We start from the raw sequence: 12,967 nt of genomic DNA on the forward strand, positions 1-12,967 counted from the left end.
TACCTTTATTAACACGCACCTGCTACCTGTAGTGTTTCTTGATGCCTGTAGTAGTTTAGGCTGGTTTTTTTCAACCAGAACCGGGTCCGGTTTTGGTCAACAATCGGTTCCGGGTATGTTCGGGTTTTTTACCGGGTTTTGACCAGTTTGGCTGGGTTTTTTAGGGTTTTGGCCAGTCTGGGTTTTGGCCATGTAGAGGTTGTGCGGTTCTGGTGGTTCCAGTTCGGTTTCTTTTTATTCGGCCAGGTCTGGGACTCGTCTGTATCTGCAGTTCGGGTAGGATAGAAACCGGTTCTGAGTCGGTCCGGGTCTGGTTCGGTTTCTTTTTCTTCAGCCGGGTCTGGTTTGGTTTCTTTATCTTCAGCTGGGTTTGGAACTGGTCTGTACCCACGGTTCGGGTAGGGTAGGAACTGGTTCTGGGTCGGGTCTGGGTTTTATGTGCACCTCTAGTTTATGAGTGAACAAATGGGCCTAGGCCTGAGACTGATTTATTGAGAAGATGTAGGCAACCTACCACGGTTCTACACCATTTGGTTTTAGTCTGGGCCGCTTCTAATTAGACTATGACCGGCAATCGTGGGCTAGTGTTATTCAAGTTTTAAGATTTTTGGTTTTTTTGTGTTGAGGATGGAACATCTGGCTTACGTAACTCGACCGAAAAATGGAAAGCTGCAAAATAACCGGACCATTTGAAACAAATCAGGCTGGTCATGGTCCTGTCTGGCTGGTATAACCCGAATTTTACACATCCCAACCTAAATTTGGAGTTGTTCGTTGTGTCAATTATCCTTTCTTTGAGTATTGTGTTTTACGGCGAAAAAATGGGAATGCTCCCTTCATGGCTAAACTTGTAATCCGAGCAAAAACCGAGTCTTGATCTGCATATCAGTAGTGTTTATAGTTCGGTTTCGATGATTTATCTAAATCAAAACCAAACCATTAAAAAACTTAAGCTACACTTATAAACCAAAATAAAACCAGACATTTTACAATCTACATATGATTTACTCTTGATATATTATTTAGGCTATAACTTTGTAATGGGCCATACAATCATGAAGCTCTACTTTGTAGTTTTGGGCTGGGCTTTACATAATTTTACCGGCATTGGTTGATATATCATAATATTACTTTAGGCTTATAAGAAAATAAAAATTTATTGATATTAAAAGAGATAATAAACTAAATTAAATTACATAAACCCGATATGCTACATTAATCCAACATATATCTATTATAAATATACATACAATAACATATAAATATATATAACTAATACTTGATACTTAATAATTACTATAACTAAAAATTGAAAATCTTTTGTCCAGGTGACAATATCATTTTTGGGTCATACTTGGCTTTCCTCTCCTCAAACAAACTCCATTTTGCACCAAAATGCTTCATCCATTCTTCTTTTGTTTCATTATATCGTGGAAGATATTGTTTGATTTTAATCCCAATTTCATCACATAATTCTAATATCTTTTTATTCTGATTTTCGATCATCTTCAAGTCTTCAACGTTTCTAGCTGCGTGCAATAAACCTACGGTGTAAAAAACATCTTCGTCTTCCTCCGAAATGACCGATGACATCCTATAATCCCACCTGCAATTTTACAAGTAAATTAGCTACAAAGTAAGGGATTATATAAATAAAAATTCTATTATTTAATTAGATTTGTTAAGGGTAGATTATTTCTTTAATACTATAATTTGGATTTTAATTATTTAGAGGATGGTCGATTAGTTATTCCATAATTAAGTTTTAATAAAAAATACAAATTAGTTGACAAATTAGTTGACAAATTATTGACAAATTATTCATAAAAATAACCTTAATTATTCAAAATTGTTAACTACTATTAAAAGCAAATTCAAATAAGAATATACAACAACTTTTCTTAATTCTAATTGTGAAGGTTACTAAGGATAATATAATTTTTATATTATTTTTTGTAACTCATCTACGAATATTAATAAAGTAAAGAAAGGAGTAAGGAGTTGATTCATAAATTTATACTACTTATTTTGGTTCATTAAACAATCATAGTGTGATTACTTTTATGTTTCAAACTATTTAAATAAGAAAACTAGAAAAAACAGTTATTTGTATAATAATTAATTTACTATTTGCATACAATTTATTTAAAAATATAATATAATTTCTATATGAATGTATGCACTTTTAGGAACATAATAGATTTTTTGTCATCTAGCAAATCAAACTCCAAACTAGGGCAAAGTCATCTACTTCACCTTTTCTTGAACTTTTCCATGAAAAATATATTATTCCTATAATCTATGAAATTAAATTATTTTTATTCTTAGTTATTTCACCATAAAATTTAAGATATTTATGCAATAATGTGAAATTGTTAATTACCTTTTTCGGTTCATTGGGTATACGAGAAAAGGGCCAGCACTCTTGTTTTCTTTTTGAATTATATCAACAAACACACGTTGATTAAACTTCAAAATACTCGATTTTGGGATGAACAAGTTTAACCATGGATGATGAACATCCCACAATCCTTTAGATTGAAGTTTTAGCTCTTCACTTCTCACTCTATTTAGAAAATCCACAAATGTTACATCTTTCTTGAATATAAATCCACTTTTGAAGTTTAGCCCTTTGAACATCTCATCTAGTTCCTGTATAATTACAAATAAAAGTTGAAAAAGTGGGCCAAAATTTTGCAAAAACTAAAGATTTAAGAATGAAGAATATGTACCTCATCTATGGTTTGTATGCCGAATTCGTCGTAGTATTTTACTACTTCTAAGCTATAAACGATACCACATTCGGATGCTAACAAATTTACTTTCGCTTCATCATGAACCGAGAAAAACGAAGATCTCCAATTGTTTGCAGGACTTTTCTTCATAATAAGAGAGCCTTCAACATAACTAGGTCCATGATTAAGTGAGATCAAGTGTTCTTGATCCTTTGTGAACGTAGCAAAGTCGTCGTAAATCATTCGAACCCATTTCACCTACATAAATCAAGAACATAATTAATCATAGGGTGATTATTGTCTATTGAATTATCAGTTGATCAATTACATATGTTTTTAAAGATCTTACTCTTGTTGGTGCCTTCTGTAGAACAATCCTTGCTCTAGTGATGATCCCAAACTGGCCAAGACCACCAAGAACTCCATAGAAGAGATCAGAGTTCATGCTTTTGGAGCAAGTCATGAAATCTCCTTTTCCTACAACCATCCAAGAAACATATTCTAAGAAAGAAAATTTTGTCAAAATGTATCAAAAAAATTGATCTAGTTTGTATCAACTACAACTTCCATGTTAATTATTTGTTTCTTATACATGTAACTCTTTATTCATGGTTGTCAATATTCATTATTATTCTATAATTCCAAACTGAAATAGTTGTGATCAGGGCTGACTCAACTTTTTTGAGGGCTCAAAACATATTCTAAAAAACCGGGCCTTGTTAAAATTTTCTTTTACTTGGGATTCGAACACGCGACATAATCACACATATTTTGTATACGATTTCTAAAAGGCATAATATCACATAATTCCAACATAAAATTCGAGAAACTGAGAGCTGAGGGAGTCGTGCACCCATGTATATTTCTACATATGTATCGACATTACTAGACTTGTATTTCATCGAAAATATTTTAATAGAAGTTCGTATCATGTATGCATATGTATATGTATATATATGTATATGTATATGTATGTACCAGTGATGACATCCATTTCAAGCACATTGCTGATTTGAGGTCCATGAAGGAAAGCCTGCCCACTAATCCCTGCATTAGAAAGGGTACCTCCAACACTAAGATACAAGTAATCGGTCCATGAAACCGGCGCCAATCCATGCTCCAACGTCGTCCTCAAAACATCGATCCAAAGCTGCTCACCACCAACATCACAATAAAACCCTAAACTCTCACTCCGGCAAACTTTAATCCCAACATTAATCAAAGAACTCATTTCCACCACCACCCCATTTTTCGCCATTGCCTGTCCTCCAACCGAGTGACCACGGCCTCTAGCCGCGATCTTGAAAGGAGAAGAAGAGGTGTATGAGGATTTAATAAGGCGGGAGATGTCCGAAACGGTGGAAGGATGGAAAACAGCAGTTGGGATTTCTTGAACAAGTTTACCGAAATCAGAAGAAGCTGTTTTGATGGAAGTGGTATCAAGAAAAAGTTTAGTTGCTATTTCAAGAGGTAGGGTTTTATATTGGAGTGAAGTGTTTTTCCATGGTGTTAGTTTGGTTCTTGTTATTGAAACCAAGTTACTTATTATGTGTAGTATGATCATGTATGCTCGGTTTAGAAGATGAGCCTTAGCCATGTATGTGTGTCTGTGTGTGTGTGTGTGAGAGAGAGAGAGAGAGAGAGAGAAGTGTTATGTTGAATGTAAAATGGCAAGACGTGGCTATATATAGACAACAATATGGAGTTGAATAATGTATAATGTGAAAACATCTCATTTTCGGTGAAAATTAATCGTGATCATGTCTCCATGCAAGGAATCACCTTAATCAAACTTAAATTCTCCTTTAAAATAATTAAAAAAATAACATCATCTAGCTTCGGTGAAGCCTCTTTCAAAACCATTTTCTTTAATTACACAAATGTCATATATGTACTATTTTATTAATATTTTCTTTGATATCATTTTGTCTTTCATTAGTGAGGTATGAAAATATTTTTTTTAAGTTTAATAGTTTTTTCTTATTCACCAATATGAATGCAAGTTATAAATTTATTAGAAGAAGACTAAGCGGGCATCAATCCAATATTGTTTGGAAATATTTTTGCATGTACACATCACATGTAGTATATCTTCTACGTACGATCTTTAAAAATAGATTTCTATTTAAAAAAAAAGAATTTCTCTTTCTACTATAACCATCCTAATTCCTATATACACACATACGTATATTATACTGAGACAAGGAGCTCCAAGGAAAAAGGGAGTAATATGCAAGGAAAAAGGGTGTAAAATACAAGGAAAGAGAGGGTTGATCAAATAAAGATCAACTTTATTTGGAAAATGTGAGAAGAAATGTTGGTCACTGATTGTATTAAAATATAATATAATGGTTATGATGGGCTTGGTGGCGTAATTGTAATTATAGGAACTTAAATATGACCCGAAAAGTCAAAGAGAAAAATAGCAACTTGTTTAACATTTCAGGTGTGGTGATGATGTTGGAAACATCGAATGGATTAGTATAAACGTTAATAATATAAAGCATTGTGATTGACTCAAAACGTAAAATAAATCAAATATATATCGTACAATTATAACGTAACATACCAAAAAACATAAAGCGTGTATAGAGAAATAACGGCCATGTGTAATCAAAAGGAGCATATTATAGCTTTAAAAATAACAACCACAAAAGGAAAAAAAAAAAGAAAACACATTCACATCAAGAGGCAACCATGAGTGTTTTGCAAAGTGAAAGGACCAAAGTCGGGAGGTGTAAACATCAACGACTATGGTTTTTCATGTAGATATATAACAATAACATAATTGTAATTTTACCCGTTTTGCGTTGCTAGGGGTCGAAAGTTAAAGTAACTCGAATTTATACCATCGAATGAAAATTTATTATAATTAACCACACTGGGTTTAGTACAAAATTTACATTAAAACATAAACCAATCGGAAACGTACATAAAAAAGCACGAAAACATATTATATTTGAGCTGACTCGTTTAAAAACAAAGTTTACGTCTAAACGCAAACCAACTTTGATTTATACTGACATGTACATAAAAGTACGCATGTAAAAAGTTCTTATAATTAGCTTGAGGTGTAACATTCTTTCAACACGTTGTTGATTGTCTTCGTTCTATTGTTGTTGTGGTGTTGTCGAAGTTTTTGGTAGAGTATGATATGTAATTCAATGTAACGCTGAGGGGTTAATCTTTTGAACCCTACACTGACCTAATACATAACATTAAAACAACAAATGAACAACATATCAAAGCTGTTGTCTTTACATATACTTAAATATTATTATTCGTTGGTTTATAGGGTGGTATATTATAGATTTACCGTGTTCGATTACTATAACCATTCAATATAATTAGCTTGAGGTGTAACGTTCTTACAACACGTCATTGATTGTCTTCATTCTATTGTTGTTGTGGTGTTGTCGAAGTTTTTGGTAGAGTATGATTTGTAATTCAATGTGACGTTGAGGGGTTAACCTTTTGAACCCTACACTGACCTAATACATAACATTAAAACAACAAATGAACAACATATCAATGTCTTTACATATACTTAAATATTATTATTTGTTGGTTTACAGGGTGCATATTATAGATTTATCGTGTTTACGTTGCTTGTTTTAGGTTGTTTGGTTTTACGAGAGTACGTAGTTGATGATGATGATGAGGACAGTCTCATATGAGACCTTTTTCTAATTCAACGTATTTTACTTGGTGTAAACTTTTGTGTTTACAATAAGTATTACATTTTGCTTACTATCTAAAGGCGATGAAGACTTCGTTATCTTGGCACGGCAATGAAGGTGGCTTCAAAGAAGCCACCGGTTGCAGCCGATAACCGGAGCCTTTAAGTCTATATCGTGTTAATGAGTAACATTGTCGTTCGTTCGTGCTCATATGTGTACTACCTTCAAAAGCTGGCTAGCGGTACACAAAAATTCGGTTGAGGATCTTCAATTCCGGAAAATGCCATAATTTCGAAACTTTAAAATAATGGCAGTTAAGAGGCAATTTTGTCTTAAAACTTGAGATAACTGCCATGAGGCAGTTAATCATCCCTAACCCAAATTCGTAGACAGTTTTTTTTATCATAATTTCCTTGTTCAGACGAATTCTCCACACACATACACTTGTTCAATTTCTCGAAAATTAGAGTTGTATCCGATTAAGTTATTCGAGAGAACCACCGAAATAATTTGATCTGAGAGTGATTACACGCCTCTCTGATCATCCGGTTTCTGAAAATTTCCGAAGACGCCGTCGTTAGGTCCGCTGTCGCCGCCTATGCTCATCCACTGAGTCGTCACAGTGATCACATACCATCGTCGTCATCAATCGTTTTGAACCGGTTTTTCGGGTTGGTTCATTTCACAAGTAGAGTCTGAAAGAGTTCGGGTTTATGGGTTATTCGTGAAGTGGAGTTTTCATGTTTCGGAACTACTGGCCAAGTAATTGATTCGAGGTGTTTCATGAATCATGGTCTACTATAACCGACCAACCAGGTTAAGGTATGTGTTTCTGAAACACCCTATGGTTGTTTGTTTTCTATTTGGTTTTGCATGTGGTCTCCTAGTGGGTGATCCAAAGTTTGGGTTAGATCAGTTTGATCGCTCGCTTTCGCTCGATCAAAGAATTTTAAAACAAGTGTACCAAAGCCAACAAAGGATGCCAAGAGAAAGGTCGTATCTTTAGGGTTGTGTGACACCTGTGTCACTTCAACCATTAAACAAATACCAAACCAATGAAATATTGTATTTCATATTTGGGATTTGTATAAATATGTGTATCGTTTGCACATATTGATTCTTGTTCGATTTCGGGCTTTAAATCGCTTTCTGGAAGGTTATACGCGATCTGATGCGTAAATATAACCAGTTTAATGCAACAAACACTCCGGAATAGTGAAATAGGCTTAACATACCTTAAATAACCCTTACATAACTTAGAAATAAGTTTTGGATGGTTTGGTATGGCGAAATCAAGTTTATTCGCTTACAGGGACTAAATTCGACAAACTGCGAAAGTATGTCAATTTGTACTGTAACAGACCTTCCGGAACTTGATCATAAGTTAAATATGCCCTAAATATCCTTTACATAGCTTAGAAATAGGCTTTGAGGTGTTTGGTGCGCAAAAATAAACTTTATACTCATTCAGGGACTAAAAGCGTCAAAAAGTGCATAAGTTTGCATTTTCTCGCATATTTTACGTTCTGAATACTTCCGGACTTCCAAAAATTTATGTAAGCATTAAAATATTTTATTTTAGTGTTTGGCATAAGAAAAATCCATTCGTCGCGCAATTTGGATCGTCTTTCGCGCTTATGCGCATTCCGTCGTAATTAAGCGAACATCGCGATCGTACGGCCAAACGAACCAACCTCCGGCATATTTTTGGGTATGTTTCATGTCCACAATGTTTAGGCATCATTTTAGGGCCTTAAAATTGGCTTTACGGGCCTTACAAGTGTTGGAAATGGCTTAAATATGCAACAGGGACTAAAACTATCATTTCTGAAAGTTTGTGCTGATCAGACAAGCCCAGGCGGCCCGCCTGAGTTTTGTGTATATCCTGACGCGGGCCGCGTGGCCTCCCCAGACCTGCATTTTTGTTGCAAACAGCTGTTTACAGCTGTTAATCACTTCAAAACCACTTGCAAATGGTATTTTCAATCCATGGGCTGAATCTATGGGTGCCCAAGGTTTCCCAAAACAATGGGCCCATGTGTACGGCCGAGATCGAAGCACGTTTCGCGATGAACGATCCTAACGGTTGTGCCATGCCTATATAAACCCAACCCACTTCATTCTTTCCCCACTTGATTTCTGAGATTTCTCTAAGTTGGGGTGTTTCATCACCTCATACCTGAGAATACTTGGAAAATCAATCTTGCGGGGACCTTCTGTAAGTATTCTTTCGCGTTTTTCATTCGTTTTAGCGTTAAAGTCAAACTGCGTTTGACTTTCTGCATTGACCAGTTTGTGGTCAACGCGAAGTTCGTTTGAACTTCATAACGTGAGCGTAATCACGATGGTTATAGTCCCTAGTGACTATACCCACTGATTACCACGTTATCTAGGCTCAGTGACGAGTCGTAGTTTCGGCCGAAATGCATTTCCTCGCGTATTTTGTAACCAAACTACTGTAGGGTATCAAAACCGTTTGTTTTGATACCAAACCTGTTTTCTAACTTTACTAAACATGTTCTAGCATGTTTAGCTCGTCGCTTTTAGAATTGTGCTTGTTTAGGGTCGTAAAGGTAAGCGATCTAATCAATCGCTTATACTTTCGAACCCGACCCATTTGGTCGATCATTAGGATCCGACCAAACACTTTAGGTGACCATAGTTGTATAGGGAATAACCTTCCGAGGTTATACCTTATGGTCACGTCGTTTAAGTAGTTGTATGATAAGTAGTTCTTATGCCTTAGGTAAATTACCAAAATGCCCTTTTTACGCCAAAATTCATTTTAAGCCTATATAACATAATTTTTGGTATCTAAACTGATTTAACAACAATATTAAACATGTTAAGGCATATTTTACTTGTCATAGGACTAGTTAGGCATTCCGAACGCGTTTTACGCAAACGACGCGTTAAAGTAGCGTAAGCTACCTAAACGGGTCGTAATGGGTCGTAAGCACTTAGGTTAGGTTTCATTTTAGTATGTAGGCTTTGTTAGACCATATCATATGAGCTCCAATACTCATTTGGTTTACGAAACCTCATACTATCCGATCTTCCGAGTTAGGTCCGGTTATTAATGTAGTTACCTATACTAGGTGCCGTTTGATTCCGTGATCTTCTAGCATTGCTTGGTGGTTATCCTAGGACTTCTAAGCAATCTCAAGTGAGTACATAGACCCCTCTTTTACTGTTTTTCAAACGTTTTGGGGTGAAACACATGTGCCTACTTGTTACTTTCGTGATTTCCATTGTTTTTACATCATATACTTGCTATGTTCATTAGTACACTATTAGTACATGATTTCATTGTGTTTTTACTATGTATGTTTACTTAACATGCTAGCACATCGTTTTACATGACATTTCATGCTATGTATGTTCATCATACTTAGTACATTTTACATCACATGCTATGTATGCCCATTTGTCGCATACTTAGTACATTGTTTGTGCATTTTTACCTATGGTTTAGTTGATACATATTTCACTTGCCATACATGACATTTTATTTACACATTACTTGATTGACATTTGACATAGACATTTGACAAATGGTTTAGACATGGGCAATTTACATTGGTGGTTTATTTGGTAAGTGATTTAAGTAACGAGATGTGTGTAATATGATACAAGCATGGTGGATACGCCGCTGGTACTTCCTATATATAAGTGCTTGTATTATATTACATTCAATTTGGACTTATACATTTTTACATAAATAACATATTTTTCACAAGGTTTGTTTTACAAAACAGTTTGTTTTATACAAACTCATTTTACTTGGTTATTTATTTAACCTTACATCATTTTTTTTACTATACATATCTATCATCGCTTTTCAAACGATTTATAAAACAAAACTTTTTACAAGGATCATGACTGACTTTTGTTAAACAACTTTTTCTCAACTTATAAGTCATGAATCCTAATTCAATAAAACCTATGTACTCGCCGGCATTTTTATGCTGACGTACTTTCACATGTGTTTCAGGTACAATAGTTGATGATATTTGATGATGATATTGATGCATGCTCACATAGGATTGGACGAGGCCTTAGTGACATTAAAAGATGCAAGACTAGTTAATTTTTGTTATGTTTCTTTATTGTTAAGACATTGTAACTCATTTAATTCAATAAAACGAAATTTGTTTAATCCATGGTTGTGAAACAATGATTCTGTTACAACACTCCCCGACGTTTCCGCCACGTTTTGTTGTTTTACGTGGTCGGGGTGTGACAGAAAAGTTGGTATCAGAGCCAATGGTTATAGAGAATTAGGTTATTAGTAATGCTTTGACCTAGTCTATAACCTTCCGAGGACCCTAACGCGAGTTTACTTGCGTTTAGTCATAAAACAATACCGTCACTTATCCTTAAGTGACAACCACAATAAGAACATAAATTTGATCTGCCTTGAAAACTAATCATCTGTTCTAGGATGATTTATTATAAGGTTTTGAACCCTTCCAGTTTGACTCATATTTGGCTTAGTGCCTTTTGAGTTTTCAAACTCGTCAAAGTGTGGGTCTAAATAATGTGAACACGTGCAAACTGGAAGAGTGGGTGCCTGTACCCTGAGTTTTCTGTCTAAGGCTAGAGTGTTCGTACAAATCCGCAGTATCGGACCAGTCACTCTTACTTGGGAACTCTTGGGGTGAGTGTCCACTTATAGGCGAGCATGTCTTCGCGATACATCATGAGGACCGATTTACTTTGATTCAGCCTTTGTGTGTCGTTTGTTTGCTTCGTGGTTCAAACAAATGACCATCACCCATGCTTTTGGTCGATAATTTCCTATTCTTACCCAATGCCGTTTCACTTGTTTCTCTCTCTTGTTTCCCTTTTAGAATGCCTCCTCGACGCGACAATCAGATACCTAATGAAGAACTGGCAGCTATCATTACCCAGCAAATGACTGCTGCAATCCCGAACATCGTTGCTCAATGCAACCAAGCTCTCAACAACAATAATGCCCCCTGCAACTTCAAGACGTTCAATTCAGCTAAGCCATCAAAGTTTTCTGGGTCTCAAGGAGCGACTGCACTTCTGCAATGGTTCGAGAGTCTAGAGAGCACCTTCAGACATGTTCAATGCCCAAACGAGCGAAAGGTAGATTTCGCATCTAGTGTCTTTGAAAAGCGGGCTTTGACATGGTGGAATGGTGTAATGAGAGATAGGGGTGCCGATGTGGCACTAGCTCAGACATGGGAAGAGCTTCGAGCTCTAATGATGAAGGAATTTTGTCCTCGTCATGAGATCAGGGCCTTGGAAAGGGAATTCGACGATCTTAAACAAGACAGCGGTGAACATCGAGCCTACACTGATCGATATGAGGAGCTGAGCCTGTTGTGTCCTTCCATGGTTACGCCTTTGGATAAGGCAATCGAGAAATACATTGATGGTCTCCCTGACTCAGTTCAGGACATTGTTACTGGTAGTAATCCTACCACAGTTAGACAGGCTATTGAATTATCTGCTACCCTAACCGAATCTCAGATCAGAAAGCGCAAACTTTTTCGGAAAGGTGACAAGAATTAAGCAGCTAATGTTCAGGAGGAAACCAAGGAAAGCAAAACCGAACCCTCTAAGAAGCGTAAGGCTTCGCAAAATTGTGCAATTGCTGCACAACCCAGCCCAAACACCCTCAACCAACCAGCTCAACCTCCTGCAAGGAAACCTTATGCCGGTACTGCACCGATATGCAACAAATGTAATGCATACCACTTAGCTCACCTACAGTGTCGTTTGTGTGCATCATGTGGGCGACTCGGTCACCTGGCAAATGCTTGTCGATTTACCCCAAAACAAGGTGGTCCAAACCAACCTCAAGTAAATCCTGCTCAAGCTCGTTTTCCCCCAGGATCTTGCTTCAACTGTGGCGAAATGGACCATTTCCGAAGAAATTGCCCAAAGCTTGCTAATGCGAATCCAGCGCAGGGATGAGCATCGGACCGACTAGAAGACAACATTGTTTAGAAATAATCAAGCCTTATTTATTATTTTCTTTTTTTTGTCAAGGTCCATGAAACAGTTGATTGTTGTTTATAAATAAATCTTTTTATTTTACATTACAATGTACAAATGTAATGGCATGTATAAACAACGTATCCCATGCAATACCAACAATCAAGGAGCCGTAATCCTTGAAGAACAAACTACCCCCAAAATCCTTCCATTTTATAATCTCTTGCGTTTTCCCAAATACCCGTTTCTTTCAAGGAAACGAAGTACAAGGCGCAAGTTACAACTCTATACGAATACCTAAAGTACCACTATAAATTCTTAATAGGGTACCCAACGGTATTTCCGTATATCCTAAATTTTTCGTACCTTAATTCGAATATTGCGTTTTCTTGGAAACGAAATCGAATTTGGTAGATCATTCTATCTTTATAGATAGATTCTTGAAAATGATTTAAGTGCCAAATGAAATCCACGGATTGGATTCCTGGTGTGCTTTAAGTATCCGCGTCCAAAGATAACAAATTAAAAATCAAATTAAACAAATTATGTGCTTATGTTCTCCCTTTTATGTTTTTCTGTAAT

The 12,967-nt window shown here is 36.0% G+C and overlaps 1 protein-coding gene across 2 annotated transcripts; it reads right to left on the reverse strand.

The window, feature by feature from the left end:
- Positions 1–1,252: 1,252 nt before the first annotated feature.
- On the reverse strand, positions 1,253–4,376 carry LOC110928459 (cytokinin dehydrogenase 3). 2 transcript variants are annotated; one of them, XM_022171483.2, is made up of 5 exons: positions 3,714–4,376; positions 3,085–3,212; positions 2,733–2,993; positions 2,384–2,652; positions 1,253–1,606 (listed from the first exon to the last, which is right to left on the reverse strand). In XM_022171483.2, the coding sequence occupies exons 1-5, from the start codon at positions 4,330–4,332 to the stop codon at positions 1,303–1,305; spliced, it is 1,581 nt and encodes a 526-aa protein (XP_022027175.1). In that variant the 5' UTR covers positions 4,333–4,376; the 3' UTR covers positions 1,253–1,302. The 2 variants fall into 2 exon arrangements, with proteins under 2 accessions (XP_022027175.1, XP_035843210.1); XM_035987317.1 differs by lacking the exon at positions 1,253–1,606 and having other exon boundaries at positions 2,380–2,652.
- Between the last annotated feature and the right edge of the window lie 8,591 nt (positions 4,377–12,967).

The sequence above is a fragment of the Helianthus annuus genome, chromosome 3, assembly GCF_002127325.2.
Source record: "Helianthus annuus cultivar XRQ/B chromosome 3, HanXRQr2.0-SUNRISE, whole genome shotgun sequence".
Taxonomy (NCBI): Eukaryota; Viridiplantae; Streptophyta; class Magnoliopsida; order Asterales; family Asteraceae; genus Helianthus; species Helianthus annuus.

Bases quoted from the DNA above. Each gene is read 5' to 3' on its own strand.
- LOC110928459 (XM_022171483.2), bottom strand. From the start codon at position 4,332: ATGGCTAAGGCTCATCTTCTAAACCGAGCATACATGATCATACTACAC. The intron at 2,653-2,732 runs GTACATATTCTT...GTAATTATACAG, and splicing joins GCATACAAACCATAGATGAG to GAACTAGATGAGATGTTCAA. The intron at 1,607-2,383 runs GTAATTAACAAT...GTAAAATTGCAG, and splicing joins TACCCAATGAACCGAAAAAG to GTGGGATTATAGGATGTCAT.